The sequence below is a fragment of the Engraulis encrasicolus genome, chromosome 11 (genome assembly GCF_034702125.1).
Source record: "Engraulis encrasicolus isolate BLACKSEA-1 chromosome 11, IST_EnEncr_1.0, whole genome shotgun sequence".
Lineage (NCBI taxonomy): Eukaryota > Metazoa > Chordata > Actinopteri > Clupeiformes > Engraulidae > Engraulis > Engraulis encrasicolus.
This window is the reverse complement of record NC_085867.1, coordinates 44,449,174-44,473,953: the sequence shown is the minus strand read 5'-3', so window position 1 is coordinate 44,473,953 and position 24,780 is coordinate 44,449,174. Positions and strand designations below refer to the sequence as shown.

Here is a 24,780-nt window from a genome sequence, read left to right as displayed (position 1 = left end):
ATCTATCTATCTATCTATCTATCTATCTATATCTATGTCTTGGCATGGTATAGAGAGAAGACGTCATTTCATTTTCCTTGTATGACTTGTGCATATGAAGAAAGTAACACTAAAAACTGACTTGACTATTTACTATATTCTAATGAAATGAAAATCACACAAAGAACGTAAAATGATCTGCATATCATTCACCATATTTGTTGTGCATACATCATCGATCCAACTTTATTTTAAAATAAGTTTCTAAATTGAATAATTTGAACAACAACAACGGCAAGATCAATGATGAATGAAGAAAACTACCCTGACACACCAATCATTTAGCGAGAGATCCTGGAGGTGATGTTTAAATATATCAATCCATATCTGTGTAACAGCATCCATATGCCATATAGGGATGGTGCTTAGTGAGCAGTAGATGGCTGATATAAACGCAGAGAGGGAGCAGGGGGAGCTGCAGTCCAGGCCAGGAGAGGAGGAGCCTCAGCACACAGTAGAGTAAGTTTATGTTGTGTTGTGTGTAAGTGTGCAGTCCAGTAAGTTTATGTTGTGTTGTGTTTAAGTGTTTATGTTGTGTGTACGTTTATGTTGTGTTGTGTGTAAGTTTATGTTGTATGTAAGTGTGCACTCTAATTAACGTTGAGGACTAAGGACTTCTCCCCAGTTCTTCTAGAATTTTACTCGAACACTCTACAGCTCCCAGCTGTGTAAAAAAATCTAGAAAAGTCTTTATGACATCATAATGAGAACTCAGAATTTTGGTAAAATTCTAACCACATATTTGTGATGGTGCCCCTCAAAGGGTTAACCTGCTGAGGCACGGCATTATACATTTGCAGTTACCAGAATGGCAAAGACCCAAGTCCTAGTGCGTTAATAAAGGCCCTACGTTGTGTCATAGTAGAGTGGTACTATCATAGTTAACTTTTCAATGATTATTACAGCTTTTCACTGGTGGAATGGCGTGCATTATGGGGTTACTCCTGTGCTAATGTAATTTAAAACAAAAAAAAAGAAGACAAAAAAGAAACCCCACTAACCCTGCTATGCATCTGCACTTTTTGTCCTGTATATTTCCTGTGAACTTTTAACTGCAAGTGTTGTAGGCTTTGATTATGTCCTCAATCACTTTGGATAAAAAGTGTCTGCTAAAGTAAAGTCAACGGTCTTCCCTCGCTCCAGGCAGAGGACAACACTGCAGGCACACACAGGAGATGTTGCATGCCACTCAGGGCTGGATTGGTAATCTGGCATACAGGGCCGGCCTGGTAATCTGGCATACAGGGCCGGCCTGGTAATCTGGCATACAGGGCATTTTCCAGATGGGCCAACAGTCCTCTAGCCTGGTTTTACAAGACCACATGAATTATTTCGTAATTCATTTTTGGTCTGGATCCTCGATGCCCAGGAGCACTTGGGTGGGAGGAGTGAGGCAGCACTGGTTTGAAATGAATGCTGCCCGGTCATTGACAGTTAACGTTCATGACATATGTTATTATTAGTATAATGCTGTAATGTATATTAGTTAGAGTCTAGAGTCTATGTCTGTCTGCATGGGAAAGTAAGAAACGTAATTTCAATTCTTTGTATGACCAGCGCATGTTAAGAAATTGACAATAAAGCCGACTTGACTTGACTTACAAATGCAAGTAACTTGACTTACAATACATTTTACTGTAACTTGGATTTTAATGGTGTTCAGTGTGGTGGGTCAGAAATAAGATATTCCTGAACCTGCTACTTTTTAGTCTGCATGCTGACGAAACGTCTCCTGGATGGGTGGTGAAATAGTCTTGACTCACGAGCTTGATTTACACTGTAAATTGTGAGATCGATATGCAGTTATTTTGGCGAGAGAAACTAAAGTAACGCAATAGTAGTGTAATGCCTTACATTTTCAATGTAGTCATTTTGTGGTGTACGGCATTATTTTCAAAAGACAGTAACATGTAATCAGTAACTGTTAACTGTTATTTGAATTGTTTTGACTTAAGGCTTTATAAGTACAGTAGGGGACCTGTATAAATGCTGTACCTAACACGTGGCATTGGTGTGTGTGTGTGTGTGTGTGTGTGTGTGTGTGTGTGTGTGTGTGTGTGTGTGTGTGTGTGTGTGTGTGTGTGTGTGTATTAGTCTTGTTCTCATCCTACTGGCTTTGCTTTGGTGAATGCCTAAGCCCTTTTTGGAAAAAGGTGCCCTCAGCCAACAAAAAACAAAATATCTCAGCCTCTGAAGCACATAAAAACATGACATTATGTGCATTTAAAAGCTAGTCTTGCATTGGATTATGTTCATTAAGCGCTAAGATACCCACACTGTTATTTGAAAACCACTCTCAAATCTCAAGAGCCTGAATGCAGCATATATGCAGCATCAGTCAATCAATCAAAATGACTCATATAGCAGGCTTGAATAGATTAAGTCATCCTTATGTTGGGTGCATGCTTAGTTAGTCAGGCTAAAATGGGTTAACTGCATGCTTAGTTAGTCAGGTTAAAATGGGTTAACTGCATGCTTAGTTAGTCAGGCTAAAATGGGTTAACTGCATGCTTAGTTAGTCAGGTTAAAATGGGTTAACTGCATGCTTAGTTAGTCAGGTTAAAATGGGTTAACTGCATGCTTAGTTAGTCAGGTTAAAATGGGTTAACTGCATGCTTAGTTAGTCATCCGAATGCTGGGTTTGTTTACGAGAGAGAAATGAGGAATACACTTCAGGTGAAACTGCTCTCTGGCTTTCTTTGTTTCAGTCCTCGTCAACTTACAATTCATCAAGTTTGTCTGGAGTAGGGAAAAGAGGTAAGCTTTTCATTCTTCAAGGGGTGAATGAATTAACAAGAATATATTTGCCTTTCTTCGAAGAGGATTAAAAATATGCTTTAGGAAATCAATATCAGTGAAGAAGATTTATTTGACATTTGAAAACAAGAAATCATGATAGAGGCAAATTCAGTGAGAGTTTCGGGTTTTACAGGGGGTCCTATGTGCTTTAGTGAACGCCTCAGGTTTTACAGGGGGTCCTATGTGCTTTACAGGTGGTCCTATGTGCTTTCTTTCTAATTATTAATCATTAGCACAACAGACATATATTAAAGGATTCTGGCACATGTGTTTGGTTGGTTAATCAAAATGTAATGAAAAATATATCTAATAAAAGTGATGCAGGGGGTCCTCTGTAGGCTTGTATGGTAATAAATGTTCATGCACAAATTATTCTATGTCCCTTCAGTAACCAGCAGCCATGGGGGACGGTGAAATGTCCGTGTTTGGCGAAGCTGCCATCTACCTGCGTAAGCCGGAGAAGGAGAGACTCGAGGCACAGAGCAAGCCCTTCGATGCCAAGAGCGCCTGCTATGTGGAGGACAAGGAGGAACTGTACCTGAAGGGTACCATCAAGAGCAGAGATGCCGGCAAAGTTGTTGTTGAAGTTCTCGATACCAAGGAGGTTTGTCTGCGTTTATACCCAACACGACACACATTATGCCATATCTCAAAACATGCCATCATGCCAGAAGACTAAGATCACACGTTGACCTTAACCATCTATTACGCCCTTGCATGTCCACTTGTGCTCCACAATGCCTGTGACAGGTTACGTTTAGGTATGTTTATAGTCAGGGCACAATCTTGCCATTTGTCTAGCTTGTTTTGCTGTTCTTGGCAAAAGTGAAGCAGCAGAAACATTGCTTTACAGACAGGTTATGGTTAAGCATGGCTTTGGTCAGGGCACACCAGAGAATTTACAATTTTCAAAACAATTTTGCCCCAGCAACAGACATTTGCAGACAAGGCGGGAAAACTTAGCAAACATCTTCACGTGACAAAAGTGCTTTCTCGTGGCGTTGAGGACCACAACTGGTACCTCAACACGGAATGCGCTTGTGTGAAATTAAAACGCCTTTGCATGATGACAGTCTGCATATCTTCATTTGAAGATATACTGCATTTTACAGCAAGTATCTTTCCACCATTTCCTACAGGAAAGGACTGTTAAGGATGACCAAGTCACCCCCATGAATCCTCCCAAGTACGACAAGATTGAGGACATGGCCATGATGACCCACCTCAATGAAGCTGCTGTCCTGTATAACCTCAAAGAGCGTTATGCAGCATGGATGATCTACGTAAGCTTTTGCCTTTTCTGGTTAAATTAACTTTGACAAAGTTGAAATGAGTATGATATTAATTCTTTTCTGCTCTTCAGACCTACTCTGGACTTTTCTGTGTCACTGTGAACCCCTACAAGTGGCTCCCAGTGTACGATCAATCTGTGGTGACTGCCTACAGAGGCAAGAAGCGTATGGAGGCCCCACCCCATATCTTCTCTGTCTCTGACAATGCCTATCAATTCATGTTACAAGGTAAGAATTGCTTTGCTTCATGCTGGGGACATGCTTGCAGTGGGTCTCAAATTATGCACGCAATTAACATCAAGTGCACATACTTGATTCAGAAGTATAATGACACAATATTGGAGGTATTATGCAGGTTTGCAAGTGGCGAAGGGGGCTCTCATTAATGTTTTCTATCTGTGTTTGACTCATGGAAGTTCGGAAGATCGCCCCTTGCGGTTCTGTTAATATTGCACCATAGGCATGCGTCTGCGTACACACTTACTATATCTCAATGTGAAGTGTTCTAGCCTTGCTAGGACATGAAACGACTAGTGATTGGATACTCCACGGAGTTTCACCAAAGAGTATCCAATCACTGGGTGTTTTATGTCCAAGCAGGGCTAGAACACTTGACATTGAGAAACAGTGAGTGTCTCATGGTGCACCGCACCCAGAATCGACATAAAAACGTGTTCAACGCATACAATGTGTTTGTGCACGGGAAGTGCACACACACGCGTACCCTGCAGCAAGCATATCCACAGCCTTATCCTGTTTTGAATTTGCATATGAAATAACAACACACATACAGCCAATCTTCAAAGCATAATAACATGTTTTGTACCCTCAACAGACAGAGAGAACCAGTCTGTCCTGATTACGTGAGTTCCATCACATTTTCTACGGCCTACTTATTATGCTGAGCATTTTTGCTTATGTATTGATACGGATTTGAAATGTCTAACTTGTAATACTTTTCGGGGAACCTAGTGGAGAATCGGGTGCTGGAAAGACTGTCAACACCAAGCGTGTCATCCAGTACTTTGCAACAATTGCTGTAGCTGGAGGCAAGAAGAAGGACGATGCACCAGCTGCCGCTTCACAGCTGAAGGTAGGAGACGTTCAAAAATGACACCACAGATGTGCACAGATGGGGACGAGGTGGTGCTAAAATACAGTTTGCCCTACTGTACAAAAAATGCTGTATTGCGGTCCATGTTCATGTTATCACTTTCAAATGCTTGAAGATCAAAAGCGTGTGACAATAATATCCTGATGTTTTGTAGCTTCTGTAGCCTATTGAGGCAGCTGGAAGTTCCATATGCCGCCCCGTCCGCCCTCGAGCACCTGCCCCCCAAAATGTCTGTGTACGCCACGGAATGGCACAATATTTTCACAAATGTGAAAATGAAGTAACTCCAATCGACATTGTGTTGTTTAAATCGAATGTTTAAACTTCTTTTGGAAATTTCACCTGTAAATTGATTCTTTTTGAAGGGCTCTCTTGAGGACCAGATTATTGCTGCCAATCCTCTGCTGGAGGCTTATGGTAATGCCAAGACCGTGAGGAACGACAACTCCTCCCGTTTCGTAAGTCCCAATTCTGAAGAAAGAAAAAACATTTGTTGTAAAAGCCATTTCAGAAAGAAACTGCACTTGATGTAAACATTCCACTTTTCCACACAATCAAGAAAAATATAATAATTGTTTAATGTCTCCTACTGTCCTTATACAGGGTAAATTCATCAGAATTCACTTTGGCACAACCGGAAAACTGGCCAGTGCTGATATTGAAACTTGTAAGTTGTTGGGTTTTGGTTGTAATTTATTACTTAGGTTAGGTTAGTTTAGTTTAGGTTGTTAGTTGTGCTATTACTGTCATATTATTTAATTACTCTTCTATGGAACATATACTGAGATAAATAAAAATGGTTTAATCAAAGTATAATATTTTTTTACATGGAATACCATGGTGTTAATGCTGTTGTAGGAAGATAAAAACAATTTTCTCTCTACAAATACATATAATCATATAATTATAGAATTAAAACAGGAAATGATATGCTTTCCATAGACCTGCTGGAGAAGTCTAGAGTGACATTCCAGCTGTCTGATGAGAGAGGCTACCACATCTTCTTCCAGATGATGTGCAACCACATGCCCGCAATCATTGGTGAGCTATAAACCTTGTGCTTACATTTCTAAAAGCTTTCCATGGAAATACATGTCTACCTGACCAGGGGTGCATCTCGCAATAATGATGCTACTTATCCTTATGTGCAACATTTACGATGGATTCTATGGATGGTCTTCTATGGATTTTCTACACCTGTTTCACAAAGATCAGCATAAGCATTCGTGAACGTGCATGTTTTCTTTAAGATTGTTCTTAAAGTTGTTCTCAAGGAACACAGTTCACATTTGTGGTACTGAATTACTGATATTTGTTACCTTCGTTTTTTTCTTTGCTGTGCCAACTGTGATGCCATGATACTTGCTTTGAACCAGGGCTCCGAACCGGTTCAAGGAACGAAAACGAAAACCGAAAACGAACGAAATTTTATGGAATTTTACAAGGAACGGAAACGGAAACGAAAACGAAATGGTCTTCAAGTGTTCCGGAACAAAAACGTTATTCTGAAATCCACAAACCGGTTAATAACGGTTTTTTTTTCGTTCTCTATATTTCATACAAGTGCACGATTTTGTTTGAGGAGTAACCATGGCGACGAGCAGTCTGACGTGTATGAGGGGAAACATGCATACAGCAACAGCATTTTGCTTCACCTGAGCTCTTGCCGCCGATTGATAAAATATTGAGGAGCATTGGCCAATCAGAGTGCGACTGTGCATTGTATGGAGAAACTTCCTGGGTAAATTTTAGGATGTGCTTCTCCTCAGAGATTTTGATGGGAAACTAGAACTAAACTGTCTCTGTTCTCCTGGCTTTCTCGTAGTGATTGGAAGTTGGCTCTAATAAACCCGCCCTAAAGTTGTTGACCACCAATATCTAATAAGTTTTTGTGAGAGAAATGACACTTTACCCGCGCTGTTCTTCAGTCTCATTCACGGACAGTAGTCCTACAGAGTTTTATATTGACACCATGGAGAGCAAAAGAGAACCTGTCTTGAGATCGGTATTGGGATTCCTACAGGGACAGAGTATTTGGACCACAGTCTATGATTTGCAAAGGAATTGGATAGGCGATTTGATGAACCTAATTCGCAGAGTGCTCTCGAGAGGCAACTGATGGGTAAGTCATGTTTAGCTTACTACTTGTAATGGCACCGCCGAGTGCCTCGATGTTCAATGCGGTTATGGCAAATTATGTTGTCGTAAAGTTACTGAAGTGCTTTTGTTGTGCGCAGCGTATCCCACTGTCGGTTGTAGAGAAGAGAGGTGAGAGCTGGTGTTTTATGTGCTGTAATCAAGGACGTCTTATTTATCTGTTGTGGTGGTCAATGCGGGATAAAGTCATTCGTGGCAGATGGACAGACGCTAGCTGACGTTAGCTGGCCCGTACAATGTTTTGATGGTTTCCTCAGTATTGCGCAATATTTCCTGGCTGTCATCACGAATAACAGTAGGTCGCGTGTGACAAGCAGGGATAGAGAAAGACAGCGCATTTGTTGTTGTTTAAGTTATTATTCTCTTCTGTCGTGCAGAGGGCTGGGCTGATGGGATGGACTACGTGGAAAGGTCTCCGGTTTTGTGGTGATGGACTTGCACTGGAATGGTTGGTAGCCGATATCTGAGAGCATATCCGAGGTTTCAGACTATGCAACCTGTCCCTCTAGAACTAGTGACCCCTTGCATCGTGCACATCTCAAAACAGTTTGGGATTTTTTTGTGGAGCAAACTGTGTCCCTTTTACTTACACGTTTCACTTGCTGCAAACCTCATCATAGCCTATTAAATAGAGCTAGGCAAGAACTGAAATCCATGCCTATCGACACCTCTTATTATGCTGACGTTTACCTGCGCTATTCCAGAGATTTTTTTAGGAACTCTCTCTGGCTATTTTTTTTAAACTCTCTCTGGCTATTCTGTATTGTGCCTCCCTAATCAACATCCACCCACCGCTACTGGGCTGGCATAGGCTACTTTTGATAAGAATTATAGGCATCCGGTTAAATCTGCCAGGATGGATAAGCTTAGCCCATCTGAGTGTTTTTTGGGTGTGTTATTATTTTTGAGAATAGCTGTGTAAATCAAGGGGAAATAATGAGTACGTCTATTCTAAGATAAAGGCCACGAAAAAAGACTTAATATGGCCGTTAAACACTGCAGGAACGTTAAGAACGAACGTTATTTTTCGTTCCGAACCGGTTCAGGAACGATAATGTTGTGGGGGAACGATTGCAGGAACGAAAACGTTAAACTGAAACTTGCCTGAACCGTTCGGAACGGAACGTTTGAAAAATAATTTCGTTTTCAAGCCCTGCTTTGAACACTTGTGTGTTAAAATGGAACTTGAAGCTTGGGTTTCCTCATTTCCCTTCATATCCTGTGGCTATCTCTGTGTAATGCCCTCAAATATCAATCTTAGTGCATTATGACTACTCCAGACCACTCTTAGAGTTATGTGTCATCCTACTATCATTACGATTCTTTAAAAAAAAAAAAAAAGGTTTTGGGAAACGGTTCATGAACTCTATGATGGTGTTACATGTGAACTTATGTAGTGCTTACAGTTAAGTACTACTAAACTGCTTGTGGAAAACGCAGTCCTGATTGTCATTCTTTCCTGTACAGAGATGTGTCTCATCACAAACAACCCATACGACTTCCCCATGTGCAGTCAGGGTCAGATCACTGTGGCCAGTATCAATGACGCTGAGGAGCTGCAGGCCACTGATGTAAGATAAGCACAATTCCCTGATGAAGTTTTTGAATGATATTCATAGCGGGCTGAGGTCATGTGCAAGCAATCCTGCAAATACTACATAGAAGTCTATCTTTTGTCATTCCAGGAAGCCATTGACATCCTTGGTTTCACTGCAGAGGACAAAGTCACCATCTACAAGCTGACTGGTGCTGTGCTTCACCACGGCAACATGAAATTCAAGCAGAAGCAGCGCGAGGAGCAGGCTGAACCTGATGGCACTGAGGGTAGGTATCAGTTTCAGTTACTAATCATGTAGAAAAAATGAATTGTTGAATAAGCTGTATTGTCCGTAGATCACAGCCTGTGTTTTCATTGTGTAGATAATGTATATATACTGCATAATACAATGTCTTGCACATTTATATAGATGCTGACAAAGTCGCTTACCTCATGGGCCTGAACTCCGCTGACATGCTTAAGGGTCTGTGCTACCCAAGAGTGAAGGTCGGAAATGAGTATGTCACCAAGGGTCAGACTGTACCACAGGTAATATTTCAACTATTAGTCATATAACGGAGATAATGAAGAGAATAAGCTATTCGAAAAGAATCATTTTTTGTCCTTGCACTGTACTGTACCTAAGCAACCATTCATTTTCGTAGTCATGTGCCAACCACACTACCTACAACCTTCATTTTTTATTTTTTCAATCAATCTATTTATTTACTGCATTTAGACAAGTAATAGTATGAACTGACTATGAATATTCAATATTTCACATTTCTGTCATTTTAGGTCAATAATGCAGTATCTGCCTTGGCCAAGTCAGTGTATGAGAGGATGTTCTTGTGGATGGTTATCCGTATCAACCAGATGTTGGACACCAAGCAGCCAAGACAGTTCTTCATTGGTGTGCTGGATATTGCTGGCTTTGAAATCTTCGATGTGAGGACAGACCTGATGTTACTAATAGTTAACTGTTTTGCAAGCTGATCATGTTCTTACAGGTGGTTTTACTTATTTCAGTTTAACAGCATGGAGCAGCTGTGCATCAACTTCACCAATGAGAAACTGCAACAGTTCTTCAACCACCACATGTTCGTCCTGGAGCAAGAGGAGTACAAGAAAGAGGGTATTATTTGGGAGTTCATCGACTTCGGTATGGACTTGGCTGCTTGCATTGAGCTTATTGAGAAGGTAGGACTTATGCCATGATGTTGTTCATTCATGACATTTCATATCAATTGTCAACCCTTGAATAAATTTCATTTTTATGTTAAAACAGCCCATGGGTATCTTTGCCATCCTTGAAGAGGAGTGCATGTTCCCTAAGGCCTCTGACACCACTTTCAAGAACAAACTGTACGACCAGCATCTTGGCAAAAACAATGCCTTCGTGAAGCCCAAGCCTGTTAAGGGCAAGCCTGAGGCCCACTTCTCCCTGGTGCACTATGCCGGCACTGTGGATTACAACATCAATGGTTGGCTGGACAAGAATAAGGATCCACTGAACGATTCTGTTGTGCAGCTGTACCAGAAGTCATCCGTGAAACTGCTGCCTATCCTGTACCCACCTGTTGTTGAGGGTAACTCTCTTCACAACACATCTCACACATTTTAATGTTTTTTAATAGAGACAAACAATTTCTCAGAAGCACATCAAATATGTATCTTCAGACTATATTCATAATTACATGAGCTCTTACTCAGTATTTTAAATTTGAATGTATATTATTTACATACTCAAGTATTTATATACTCAATGTTTGCATTGTAATCAAAAGAGAAGGGAGGCAAAGGTGGCAAGAAGAAGGGTGGCTCCATGGCTACCGTGTCCTCCGCTTTCAGGGTATGTATCTCAACTATGTGACATGATCAAATACATGGCATTAGTTATAAAAAATGGCATTTTTAGAGAATGTAACGAAGAACTGTCATTGCTAAAGTGCGCGTGTTTATGTCAACAGGAGAACTTGGGCAAACTGATGACCAACTTGAGGAGTACCCATCCTCACTTTGTGCGTTGCCTGATTCCTAATGAAATTAAGAAACCAGGTAAGAGCATTTTTGGAGAGATAAGCTTATGTATTTATTTTGAAGTGTCTCTTCCTTATCCATCCTTTTCACTTTTGTCAAAGTCACATTCTGGCATTTTCATAGGTTATATGCAGAACTTCCTGGTCATCCATCAGCTCAGGTGCAACGGTGTGCTTGAGGGTATCAGAATCTGCAGAAAGGGTTTCCCAAGCAGAATCCTCTACGCTGACTTCAAGCAGAGGTAATATGGATGTTAAATAAAATATTATGCACGTTGAATATGGGTTTAAAAGGGAAAGCTCACTTTTGTGTTGATTATGTCCAGATACAAGGTGCTGAATGCCAGTGTCATCCCTGAGGGGCAGTTCATTGACAACAAGAAAGCTTCTGAGAAGCTCTTGGGGTCAATTGATGTTGATCACGAGCAGTACAAGTTTGGACACACTAAGGTAAAAATAATGCAAACATGTTTTCCCTACAAATGTAAATGCATATTATGCTATTATTTATATTTCTATATACATGTTTTCATGAAAATGCTGCCTTGCCCTCTCAGGTGTTCTTCAAGGCTGGTCTACTGGGTACCCTTGAGGAGATGCGTGATGAGAAACTGGCAGCCCTGGTCACAATGACTCAAGCTCTCTGCCGTGCATACCTCATGAGGAGGGAGTTTGTCAAGATGATGGAAAGGAGGTATTGTCTGTTGATGGTACATACTATGCCAGATTTATAAAGGCAATATGTTTTTCTTCAGTTGATTAAGTTATAATAAAGCTTAACAAAAGGTACACATTTTAATATGCCCTCATCACGTCCCAATTTAAACACACACAACACTGGTTAAATTCCAAGTCTAATGCACAGAATTGCTTTTGATCCTGAAGTGTTCAGCTGCGAACACACCAGAAGAGACCAAAGTTACTAAGAGTTGCTGGAAGTGTGTTCATAGCAAGAGCGACATGAGTAATAGAAGCGACAGAATATGCTTGTTAAGCAGAATACTAGCATTCCGACATTCTAATTGGATGTGGTATCTGTAGCTGAAATGCATCAGTGCTAATGTTAATTAACATAATATTTAGCTGAAGTTCATAAGAAGTTCACAAACAGCTGTTGTCTCTTCTGTTGCCAGCTCCTCCATACAAAGTCAACATCACCAGTGTTGCTCTAAAACAGGGGTGTCAAACTCATTTATTTTTTATTTATTTTTTACATCCGGGCCGGATTGAACCTTCTGGTGGGCCGTATGTTTGACAACCCTGCTCTAGAATATGCCTGTCAAGCTGAATACAAGCATTCCAACAATCTAATTGGATGTGGTATCTGTTGCTGAACTGCATCATTGCAATTAGGGAATGGATCGCACTCAGTTTTTTCTTCTTTCTGTCTTCATCAGTGTTACCACTCATCACACTGATGAAGACTCTTGGAGCCGAAACGTCTGTATGGCCCTGCTATGTTTGAGTAAAAGAAAAGAAAAAGAAAGAAAAAACTGAGTGCGATCCATTCCCCTATTGCTTGATTACTTCAGAGACGCACCAACAAGACGGAAGAGTGCTGTGTGTGGAAGATAACTTTTGAACGCATCATTGCTAATCAACATAATATTTAGCTGAAGTTCATAAGAAGTTCACAAACAGCCGCTCAAGTCGCTCAAATAGCTTCTGTTTGTCCAAATCGCTTTTGTCTCTTCTGTTGCCAGCTCCTGCATACAAAATCAGTTATTTACATCACCAGTGTCGCTCTAGATGCTTCTGGTGTGTTTGTGCCATTAGTTTCCATTACAAACTGAATGTATGGAGATGCCCTCTTCACTATCAAGCTTTCAAGTGGTATAACATACAACTGAAAAAATCTGACAAAATGCACACTATTTTAACTATTTTATAGGGAGGCTATTTTCACCATCCAATACAACATCCGTTCATTCATGGGTGTCAAGAACTGGCCTTGGATGAATGTTTACTTCAAGATCAAGCCTCTTCTGAAGAGCGCTGAGACTGAGAAGGAACTGGCTGTTCTTAAGGAGGAGCATGCCAAACTGAAGGAGTCCCATGGCAAAATGGAGGCCAAGAAGAAGGAGCTTGAGGAAAAGATGGTCGCTCTGGTGCAGGAGAGGAATGATCTGCAGCTCCAAGTGTCATCTGTATGTTTGATATTTTTTTGTTTCAATAAGAAATGATTGTGTACATAACCATTGTGAGCCATGCAAATACAAAAGAAACTCCTAATTCATTACAAAATAATGCACATTTACTTCCACCCTTTTTGCAGGGCTCTGAGAGTCTGAATGATGCTGAGGAGAGGTGTGAGGGTCTGATCAAGAGCAAGATCCAGCTTGAGGCCAAACTCAAAGAGATAACTGAGAGAATGGAGGATGAAGAGGAAGTCAATGCTGAGCTGACTGCCAAGAAGAGGAAACTGGAGGATGAGTGCTCTGAGCTCAAGAAGGACATTGACGATCTGGAGCTGACTCTGGCCAAAGTGGAGAAGGAGAAGCATGCCACAGAGAACAAGGTTTACAAAAAGAGAAGTGCACACTTGAAATATATCTTCATGAAGCTACTGAATTACTAACAAAATCCATGCGTGTATTTTTAGGTCAAGAACCTGACTGAGGAGATGGCTGCTCAGGATGAGTCCATTGGCAAGCTGACAAAGGAGAAGAAAGCCCTCCAAGAGGCCCACCAGCAGACTCTTGATGATCTCCAGGCAGAGGAAGACAAAGTCAACACTCTGACCAAGGGCAAGACCAAGCTTGAACAGCAAGTGGATGATGTGAGTTGAGCATTCATATGTTGAAGGAAAACATGCTACATGTGTTTCTCCATGAACTGATGCTTACATATTTAAATATGCATTATGTACTATTGCAATTGATTCACTTCAGTTTATTAAATCTGTAGCTTGAGGGGTCTTTGGAGCAAGAGAAGAAGCTCCGCATGGACCTTGAGAGAGCCAAGAGGAAGCTCGAGGGTGACCTGAAGCTGTCCCAGGAGAACATCATGGATCTGGAGAATGACAAGCAGCAGTCCGAGGAGAAGCTGAAGAAGTAATTTCTCACAATGTTAATTCGTATCCTCTCTCGACAGTATTCTGCAGTTATATATCAATGGATCATTTTCTTGTCTATTGTGAATAACAGGAAGGACTTTGAAACCAGCCAACTTCTCAGCAAGATTGAAGATGAGCAGTCTCTGGGTGCTCAGCTGCAGAAGAAGATCAAGGAGCTTCAGGTTTGTAACCATTAGTTGTCTAATGTTGTCTAATGTCTCAGTGGGCACTCTGGGATGAGTTCTTTACACAATACATTCTCAATTTTATAGGCCCGCATTGAGGAGCTTGAGGAAGAGATTGAGGCTGAGCGTGCAGCTCGTGCCAAGGTTGAGAAGCAGAGAGCTGATCTCTCCAGGGAACTTGAGGAGATCAGTGAGAGGCTGGAGGAGGCTGGTGGTGCCACTGCTGCTCAAATTGAGATGAACAAGAAACGCGAAGCTGAGTTCCAGAAGCTGCGCCGTGACCTTGAGGAGTCCACTCTGCAGCATGAAGCCACTGCTTCCGCTCTGCGCAAGAAGCAGGCCGATAGCGTTGCTGAGCTGGGAGAGCAGATTGACAACCTCCAGCGTGTCAAGCAGAAGCTTGAGAAGGAGAAGAGCGAGTACAAGATGGAGATTGATGACCTCTCCAGCAACATGGAAGCTGTTGCTAAGGCTAAGGTAAGTAAAACATAATGATATAAGGGCTAGGACTTGATAAAAAAGGTTGGTGACCTTGTATATCACTGATTCTTGAGAAAGTGGCTAAAACAGGTTGTAATCTCGAAAGAAAAAAACGAAGTGAATTACAAAATAATATGGTATATCCTCGTAGACAAAAGTCTTGGCTTTTCAGAAATGCACAAGGCCAATCTCCCCATTTTGAATTTTTTTCAGAAATCAGGTTTTTCTCCGATCATACATTGTTTTTTGTCAACACCGTCAGACACAATTTAAAAGCAATAAAAAGTGTATTGATTTGGTTGCATATGTATCTGGAGTTTTTAAGTGATTGTGTGTGTTTTTTGGTTCACACATACACCTTTAAATGTTGAAAATTCACTTTCATTCTATTTTAATACGGCTTCATGTGTTCTAATTTAAAAATACAGTATGTGCTGTCAGACAATGTTTACTTAATGCCTAAATAGATCAAAGAATTTTTTGTAATTTCACAAATATTCGTGTAGGCTTAAATTTGCAATTACTTTGGTAATTCAACAACTCCAAAGGAAAATTTTGTAAGGACATTCATTTAAAATGTCCAAAACTCCTTCTTACGGTGGTGACTTAAGAACTGACGGTGGTGACAGTAATCTGAAGGTGGTGAAAGTGACCTAATTATTACCTGCATTTAGCAAAATAAATAGCCCTCTCAAGTCAATGACATCTAGCATAAACACTTTATTTTTGTGTGTGCATAGTATGTTTGTGCATGAGTTTTTTCTTCATTTGTTAGATACTCTAGGAAGTAGGCCTAGATTATTGAAAATGTGGCATAAACAGGTTTTAAGTTGTTCAAATCCAAAATATAGACGTGTATTATCATAGATGAAGGTCTTGGCTGTGCAGTGAATGTATTGGCCAAGCTCCCCATGTTTTACATTTTTCATAAAATGGGCTCTTTCTTGGTTTTGTCACCAGCGTCAGACAGAATTAGAAGTAAAAAAAATATGTTTACTGTATTTAAGTGAATTACTTTTACAATTCAACATAATTGTAGATACTTATTGGAAGCATATTCTTAAAGCTTGTCAAAAACATGTCAAACACATGCTTTTTTGTGAACTACATCAGATGTCACCACCGTCAGGTTTTGTGACAAAAAACCCTCCAAATGCACTTCAGTGGAGGCAGGAGTATAAGTTTGGGTCACAATTATTACTAACATGTCTGGTAATGTTTCATTAACCAGCACAATTTAGTAAAATATGGAACAAGATGATGAGCGGAACAAAATCTGACGGTGGTGACATCTGACGGTGTGAGCAGTGTTGGGAATAACGGCGTTTAAAAGAACGGCGTTACTAACGCCGTTACTTTTTTCAGTAACGGATAATCTAACTAATTATTCTTACTGTCAGTATAACGCCGTTACAATTTCATACACTCGTTACTGCACGTTACTGTTTGGGTAGACTATGCGTCGTCACCGTGCGTTCTATTACCTCTCCATACGGTCATATGGCCACGTTCGCCACTGCCATCCACCCAGTAGAAGTCAGAAAGAGGGACAGAATGAGTGTGTGTGTGCTGCTTGGTGAACAGTGTTTGTATGATCCCAGGATTATTGCGTTTGCGTCCGGATAGGTGGCTACCCGCATCACCAGGGGCTGAATGGAGGGAGCGCAAGCTAACATTAGGCCTACCAGAAACACTTCTCTCACCCCTAATTCCTCAACAATAGGCCTACCTGTATGGACACTACGACTGCATTCGCCACTACCGCCGACTCACTTGAGATCGGATAAAGTCACCGAATGAGTTTCAATGTGTGTGTGTGCAGAGACCATCCTTGCTTCGCATGTCGGCATCACTGCCTTCAGAGTTTCGCCGCGGTAAACAAAGAGTGCTCGTCCGATCATCATCCTCCTCGTGAGATAAAAACTGTCCTTCAGAGTCAGAATACGCAAATAACATGCTCAGAACTTCATCATGATTCAACTTCTCACTAACCACGATGAAGTAGCTCGCTGATAACAACACAAACTCAACTCGCACGCTTCGAGACAAAGACGCAAAGTGGTTACTTCCGCATTTTGTGGGCGCGTCACAGCTCGCGTCTTTTACTGCTTCACGACTCTGTAAACTACAAAATGACGTAATCGTAGTCTTGTTTGAAAGGGTAGCATTTAGTAATAATTAAAATGTCAATACTACATTTAGTAGTAGGCCTAATTTAAATTTGGATTTAGCATGCACTTTTTCAGTTGAATTTAAATAAGCCTATTAAAATGTGTTATTTTCTTTTATAAAAAATATATATATATATTTTGTCCATCCAGTGGCTTTGGTTTATTATGTTGCAATAAATTGTTGTTTGTAACGTTATCTGTCTTTACCGTCCTTCTCTATGTGGTTTATGAAACATGGTCGGGGGGCGAGTAACGCAATAGGTCTAGTTACTTTTACTGGTAACTAGTTACTTTGATACCGGAGTAACTCAGGAAGTAACTCAGTTACTTTTTTGGAGAAGTAACTAGTAACTAGTAACTAGTTACTTTTTCGAAGTAACTTGCCCAACACTGGGTGTGAGACAAAAAAACACTCTTTTACATATTGTGCATTTTTTGCTCACATTAGCCACTTCGTTTTTGCTCTGTTTCTTAGGGGCTTCATGCCGCTTCTGAAAATGTATATATAATTAACATTAATGTAACATAATACTATTAAACCCCCCGACAGTGTTGACAGTTTATGGTTGGGACAGTACCAGTGTCCAAACAAATTAACAAATTGAGGCAAAATTAATAAACTTACAGGAGCTTCAGTGATGGTGAAGTATTCAGTAGAGCTAAAGGTTTGAAACGGGGTCCTAAGTAATGACAATAACCTTGTGCATACCTGATTTTATTGTCTTTTTTAAAAAATCTGACGGTGGTGACTAATATGCTGGACACACTTTCAGCAATCAGAAAATAGTAGTAAATATTGCTTTACACGCACTATGTGCATATCTGCAGAACCACTTCAATATGGACTTTCACATCAGGGTGATATTATTCAATAATATCAGTGATTTTTACATTTTAAGTCAATTGAAATGATGATGTCTGTCCTTGGGACAGCTGTTTTTACAGGGTGTGGGCAGGTTTATATAGCCTCGCGAGCCATCCTACGTACTTCCGCCAAAGGATTGGCTCCACTACTGTAGTCTGGCCGTGCTTCTCTGTGGAGTGCCTGGAGCAATAGAATTTTGATCGCAACGCCCCCCCAGAGAACAGCCAATAATCGAATATGCCTCCCACGTGGGGACGAAAGGGGGAGGACGCTCGTGACAATGACGTACACATCTGCGCCAGAGCCATTGGTCTGCGCTATGTTGTTGTTGAGTAACTGCCAGCGATTGGGTGAGAGGTGTCCAATAATTTCAAACCATAACTGAGTGCAAACTTCCTGATTCCTACAATCGCTTCAGAGCAAACAAATGCCAGACCATAAATACGAAATGAAATGGTAGTATCTATGGGATGGTCAGGACCAGGCTAAGGTTTATAGCCATGAAAAGTAATAAAATTACACTTAAATATTTCAAACGACTGTACATTTGTGTAACAGACCCCTGGGTCTTTACCTGGATTCATTTTGTTCATGAAAATGTAGTTTATTTTCAACAGAATTGGCAGTTTATTGCAGAGACATGTTTTAGCCGCTTTCTCAAGAATCAGTGATATTTGCTACCTCCGCCAAGGATGTTATGATTTTGGTGGTGTTGGTTTGTTTGTCTTTCTGTTTGTTTGTCAGAAGGATTACTCAAAAAGTTAAAAATGGTGTGGAGTTGTTGAAAATGACAAAAGGAACACGTGATTAAATGTTGGTGGTGATCCTGATAGTGGATATAGTGGGATAGTGCGAATTTTGACATTCTATTTTCTTACTCCACAAAAACAAGGCAGACAGAATTGAGTGCATTTCTAGTTTTAAAATGAACTGATTTGATTCTCATGCCTTTGAAATGTTCACTTTAATAAAAGGCCAATCTTGAGAAGATGTGCCGCACCCTTGAGGACCAACTCAGTGAAGTCAAGGCCAAGGGTGATGAGGCTCACCGCCAAGTCAATGACCTCAGCGCACAGAGGGCGAGACTTCAGACAGAAAATGGTAAAACTAATGTATATTTCTTAGAGACTCTTTTATCAGTCACGTACTTGATGCCGTGAGTGACATGCTATCCTTAACTAGGGCTGTATATAATAACCGATATGTATCGATGCATTGATCCTACTGCCAACGATCGAATCGAATCGTATCATATCATGGGCATTCTTAAGTATTGAAAATAATCAAATTGCTGGCCCCTGCTCAATGCCCAAGCTGTTAATCATGCAACAAAGTAGAAGAGGAAAAGTACTTGGAAAAAAATGGAATTGAATCGAATCGTATCATGGGACATTCTTCAGTATTGAAATAATCGGATTGCTGCCTTAAGAAATCGATATCAAAACATATCATTATGGAGGTCATGATATACTACACCCCTAGTTGAAATGAATGACCTGTTACTCTCAACAGGTGAGCTTGGCCGTCAGCTGGAGGAGAAGGACGCTCTTGTGTCTCAGCTGTCCAGAAGCAAGCAGGCCTTCACTCAGCAGATTGAGGAGCTGAAGAGACTGAATGAGGAGGAGGTCAAGGTAATTTCACCTTTAAACATGACAAAATGGTCGTGGCTCAAACGACTGGGAACTTGCGAACTCGACTTCTACACTGGCCACCCGGGTCATTTGCCAAGCCCTCCCCCTCTCTCTCTCCCTGCTAATTTCATGTCTCTCTCTACCATAAGAAAATCCTAAAAAAGCCCCCCAATGAAGACAGAAAAGAGGACAGTATGAACCATATTCCGACAAATGCTTAAAATAAAAAGCATATCTACTGTATGTGTCATACTAGGCCAAGAACGCCCTGGCCCATGCTGTTCAGTCTGCCCGCCATGACTGCGACCTCCTGAGGGAGCAGTTTGAGGAGGAGCAGGAGGCCAAGGCTGAGTTGCAGCGTGGCATGTCCAAGGCCAACGGTGAGGTTTCTCAGTGGAGGGCCAAATACGAAACTGACGCCATCCAGCGCACTGAGGAGCTTGAGGAGTCCAAGTAAGTTTTTGCCATTCAAGCATATGTTGAGTAACAATCTGTTATGGTTTCTATGAAATGAGTTGTCCTTACAAACATTACAATCATTACCTCACTTTAGGAAAAAGCTTGCCCAGCGTCTGCAGGAGGCTGAGGAGCAAATTGAGGCTGTCAACTCCAAGTGTGCCTCTCTGGAGAAGACAAAGCAGAGACTCCAGGGTGAGGTTGAGGACCTCATGATTGACGTGGAGAGAGCCAATGCTCTTGCTGCCAACCTGGACAAGAAGCAGAGGAACTTTGACAAGGTAATAAGGCTATACTGTATATCTGAACTGAATGATAATATACTCATTTTGGCTCCTACATACACCAACCATCAGAATGTATGATTTTGTGAAGTATCTGATTTTGTGAAATTGATGGAATACCAAACTTCCTTCCTATAGGTCCTGGCTGAGTGGAAGCAGAAGTTTGAGGAGGGTCAGGCTGAGCTGGAGGGTGCCCAGAAGGAGGCTCGCTCTCTCAGCACTGAGCTGTTCAAGATGAAGAACTCCTATGAAGAGGCCCTTGACCACCTGGAGACTCTGAAGAGGGAGAACAAGAACCTCCAGCGTAAGTTAAGACTGCACATAAAAATCCCAGTCAAAAAAGACAATTAAACTGTATTAACCAATACTGATTTAAATGTAAATGTGCTGAACTATTTCAATGTTACTTTGTAGAGGAGATCTCTGACCTGACTGAACAGCTGGGTGAGACTGGAAAGAGCATCCATGAGCTGGAGAAGGCCAAGAAGACCGTTGAGGGTGAGAAGGCTGAGATCCAGACCGCCCTGGAAGAGGCTGAGGTAAATAAGACAGACATTTTCATTTCATGTCCAATGTCAGCACAATGCTTTCCTTTTTCCCTTTTAACTCCTCGTTGTCCTGTTCTTTTAATCTTCAATCTCTGTAGGGAACTCTTGAGCATGAGGAGTCCAAGATTCTCCGTGTCCAGCTTGAGCTAAGCCAGATCAAGGGTGAAGTTGACAGGAAGCTGGCAGAGAAGGATGAGGAGATGGAGCAGATCAAGAGGAACAGCCAGAGGGTGATTGACTCTATGCAGGGTACTCTGGACTCTGAGGTCAGGAGCAGGAATGATGCCCTGAGAGTCAAGAAGAAGATGGAGGGAGACCTGAATGAGATGGAGGTTCAGCTGAGCCATGCTAACCGCCAGGCTGCTGAGGCCCAGAAACACCTGAGGACCGTCCAGGGTCAGCTCAAGGTCTGGTGGCTTTAGGAATATTATATTACAATATGAAATACTAAAAACATTAACATTTGCATTAAAATCATGTAAAAATAACAAATCGTTTTCCTACCTCATACACTAAGAAACTTTTCTTCTGATTGGAGTAACATATCCATTTCCTCACTTATATACCAGGATGCCCAACTGCACCTTGATGATGCTGTTAGAGGACAGGACGACATGAAAGAACAGGTTGCCATGGTGGAGCGCAGGAACGGCCTGATGGTGGCTGAGATTGAGGAGCTGAGAGCTGCTCTGGAGCAGACAGAGAGAGGCCGCAAAGTGGCCGAGGCGGAGCTGGTTGATGCCAGCGAGCGTGTTGGACTTCTGCACTCCCAGGTAGAGAGGATTTTTAAAAATGTATTTAAATAAGGACGCTGCACTATTGAGGTCAAATCTAACATTGTTTTTTATTGAACTGTAGAACACCAGCCTCCTCAACACCAAGAAGAAGCTCGAGAGTGACTTGGTTCAGGTCCAGGGTGAGGTCGATGACATCGTCCAGGAGGCTAGAAATGCTGAGGACAAGGCCAAGAAAGCCATCACTGATGTGAGTAAGAGCCTCCATTTCAAACTAAATCATATAATGAGTAAATTATGTGTTTATAGTATATACAAATCTATCACATTTTCATATAGGCTGCCATGATGGCAGAGGAGCTGAAGAAGGAGCAGGACACCTGTGCTCATCTGGAGAGGATGAAGAAGAACCTGGAGGTCACTGTGAAGGATCTGCAGCATCGCCTGGATGAGGCTGAGAATCTGGCCATGAAGGGTGGCAAGAAACAGCTCCAGAAACTGGAGTCCAGGGTTTGTTGAACCATTTACGTATTTCTCATGACGCATTACGACCTATGGTAATGATGATACGAGATGACAAACTTGATAATTTCGCGTGTTCAGGTTCGTGAGCTGGAGGCCGAGGTGGAGGCTGAACAGAGGCGTGGTGTCGATGCCGTCAAGGGAGTTCGCAAGTACGAGAGGAGAGTCAAGGAACTCACCTATCAGGTAGAACAATTTCTTCTCACACAGTATGAAATATGATTATTCTGTGAAAGGAAGACAACACTGACAACATTTTCTCTTCAGACTGAGGAGGACAAGAAGAACATGACCAGACTCCAGGGCCTGGTAGAGAAGCTCCAGGCGAAGGTCAAGGCCTACAAGAGGCACTCCGAGGAGGCTGTAAGTAGTATTACCATTACTTGGTAGGCAGGACACAGTGTGTTGTCCAAGTGAACTTTCAAAACAGGAGTCCCACAAGGGTCAGTTCTCGGCCCAATCCTGCTTTCTCTATATATTAATTATATAGATCAGTGTTTCTCAACCTTTTTTTTGGCGAGGCACCCTTTCAATTCATGAAAAAAATAAAGTCACCCCAAACCAACAAGTCGTAACATGGCATCGCATCCGATACCACACAAGGTTAGAAAAGTAACACATTTGAGACGTCACACGACCTATGTTCGAAGTTGCAGCTGACTATATTATGACTATATATTAATCTACCGTCTTTGTACTGCTTATGACATCACATTGAAACTGTGCTGCCTATTGCCATGTTTACTGAATAATATACTAATATTTGCTACTATGACCAAAGTACAGTACATTTTGCAGCTAAAAATGTATATTTCTGGACATTCAAAAATGACAAAAATGGAGAAAATCCACCTTTTCCTGATTGAAAAGAGTAAAAGTCATAATGTCATAATGAATATTTAGAATTTGATGGTGGTAGTAAGTATTTGTGGATAAGGTAACATTTGTGAATGGGCAGCATGAAGTCTGGAAATAAACTACTAAAATATTAAACAACAAATATGTGATTCTACAAATCTAACACTCAGGCATGGACACTTTCTATTCATCCTGTTTCAAAACATTGGAATTACTAGACAACAATGTATACCCTGAGACAAGGGCACTTTGAGGGGTATAGCTCCACAGGACTCCATTCATTCTGGTCTCCAAAAATCGAGTGCCCCACATGGAACTGCAACCAAATAGCCTCGCTCAGAAACTGTGAGAGTACCATGAGTGGAGCTTCTGTTCGTAGGCTTTCTGTGGTATAACTTCTCTTCATGTTGTGATTCATCTCTAGTAAACACCTTCAGCCATCAAACTAATGTTCCTTTTCAAAACAGGAGGAACAGGCCAACACCCACCTTGCCAAGCTCAGGAAGGTTGCTCATGAGCTGGAGGAGGCTGAGGAGCGCGCTGACATTGCTGAGTCCCAGGTCAACAAGCTCAGGGCCAAGAGCCGAGATGGTGGAAAGGTATGGTCAAGTTTTATGGTAATCACACACAGACTGTATATTGTTCAGTGACGTTTCATCAGTAGCACACATTAGGGTGGCGCAACAACAGCCAGTTCCACTATTGTATGGATATTATAAAATGTGTTTATTTTTACTGGACAATCTAAGACATTTTTGACCCATTTACCAGTTCTCTAGTCTTTGCAAATATGAAAGTCACTTAGCAAGTTGCCATTCACTTCATCACTGCAGTGTTTGTTTTCTTCTCATTTCATCTCATCACTGCTCTATTTGTTTTCTTCTTATGTCTGTTTACAGAAGGAGGCGGCAGAGTAAACGCTCTCATCTCACTTCACTTTCTTATGGATTAAAAATCCTTAGAAATGTGACTTTTCTATAACAATTCTGCAAATAAATGTGTACAGCTGGACATATATTTTACTTTGTCTTTGTATTTTTTATTGACTCATTCCTACAGCTCACTGGGAAATTAAAATGGCACATGCTGATTGATTTAAACAATGGGGCAATCAATGTGCAGAGGTTAAGAACTTCAAACTGCAACAAAAGTTGAAGTGTCAAACAATAGTTCAACTTTATTCGTACCCGAAGGTAAACTGGGTTTGTGGTTTAAAAGAAACTGTCCTTACATCAAAACCACAAGACACATGACACATAACATGGGGTATAAAATGTAGGGACAGAGTTGTTCCAAGGCCCAGATCACTCCCAAGAATTTCTTCTCTGCAGTGGAGTAGGGGCGCAATAGCCCTCTCGTGGCCATCTTCATCTGTCTGGGTAAGCCAAGTGCTGCCCCAAGCCCCACATCACAAGCATCAGTAACACATGTGTTGATATCAGGCAGCACTAGGACTAGTGCACTGACTAGCTTTTCTTTCAAGTTATTAAATGACTCCTGGCACTCAGCAGACCACACAAAGGGGGCATCGTCTCTCAGGAGGGCTATCAAGTGGCTCTGCAATACGGGCATACACAGAGATGAACCTGCGGTAGTAGCTCGTCATCCCCAGGAACTGGCATACATGTCGTCAAGATACACCATGCAACAATTATGGGTGAGGCCTGCAAGGACAGTTTTCAGTAATCTCTGAAACGTTGCCGGGGCGTTTGACAATCCGAAGGGCATCACTTTAAACTGATAGAGTCCCTTGTGGGACATAAAGGCAGTCTTGGGTTTTGAATCTGGTGCGACTGCCACCTAGCCAGGCTGTGCCCTCCTAGTGATGCAACTCCTTCAGCATTGCTGCTAGTCAGGTGAAGAGCAATGCACGTACGTTCTGAGCTCCCGAAAAATAGGGAAGCAACCATTAGCAAACCAAGGGAGGCGGGTCAACCATGCCGTTTGGGAAATGTTAATTGTTATGCTCTTGGTCAGACCAAGTCTTGAAGAGATTTGAAAGTCGATGATAATC

The 24,780-nt window shown here is 41.5% G+C and overlaps 1 protein-coding gene across 1 annotated transcript; it reads left to right on the top strand.

Moving 5' to 3' along the window:
• Positions 1–3,225: 3,225 nt before the first annotated feature.
• On the top strand, positions 3,226–23,757 carry LOC134458419 (myosin heavy chain, fast skeletal muscle-like). Its single transcript, XM_063210726.1, has 39 exons — positions 3,226–3,442; positions 3,978–4,121; positions 4,202–4,358; positions 4,966–4,993; positions 5,103–5,223; positions 5,610–5,702; positions 5,848–5,911; positions 6,187–6,285; positions 8,869–8,972; positions 9,087–9,225; positions 9,369–9,487; positions 9,737–9,886; positions 9,968–10,138; positions 10,227–10,527; positions 10,726–10,790; positions 10,909–10,996; positions 11,102–11,219; positions 11,304–11,427; positions 11,535–11,671; positions 12,869–13,124; positions 13,253–13,495; positions 13,580–13,756; positions 13,885–14,030; positions 14,124–14,214; positions 14,305–14,694; positions 18,708–18,834; positions 19,246–19,364; positions 19,621–19,817; positions 19,918–20,101; positions 20,243–20,408; positions 20,519–20,643; positions 20,751–21,059; positions 21,222–21,425; positions 21,511–21,636; positions 21,726–21,896; positions 21,990–22,094; positions 22,176–22,271; positions 23,234–23,365; positions 23,666–23,757. The coding sequence occupies exons 1-39, from the start codon at positions 3,239–3,241 to the stop codon at positions 23,681–23,683; spliced, it is 5,808 nt and encodes a 1,935-aa protein (XP_063066796.1). The 5' UTR covers positions 3,226–3,238; the 3' UTR covers positions 23,684–23,757.
• The last annotated feature ends 1,023 nt before the right edge of the window (positions 23,758–24,780 follow it).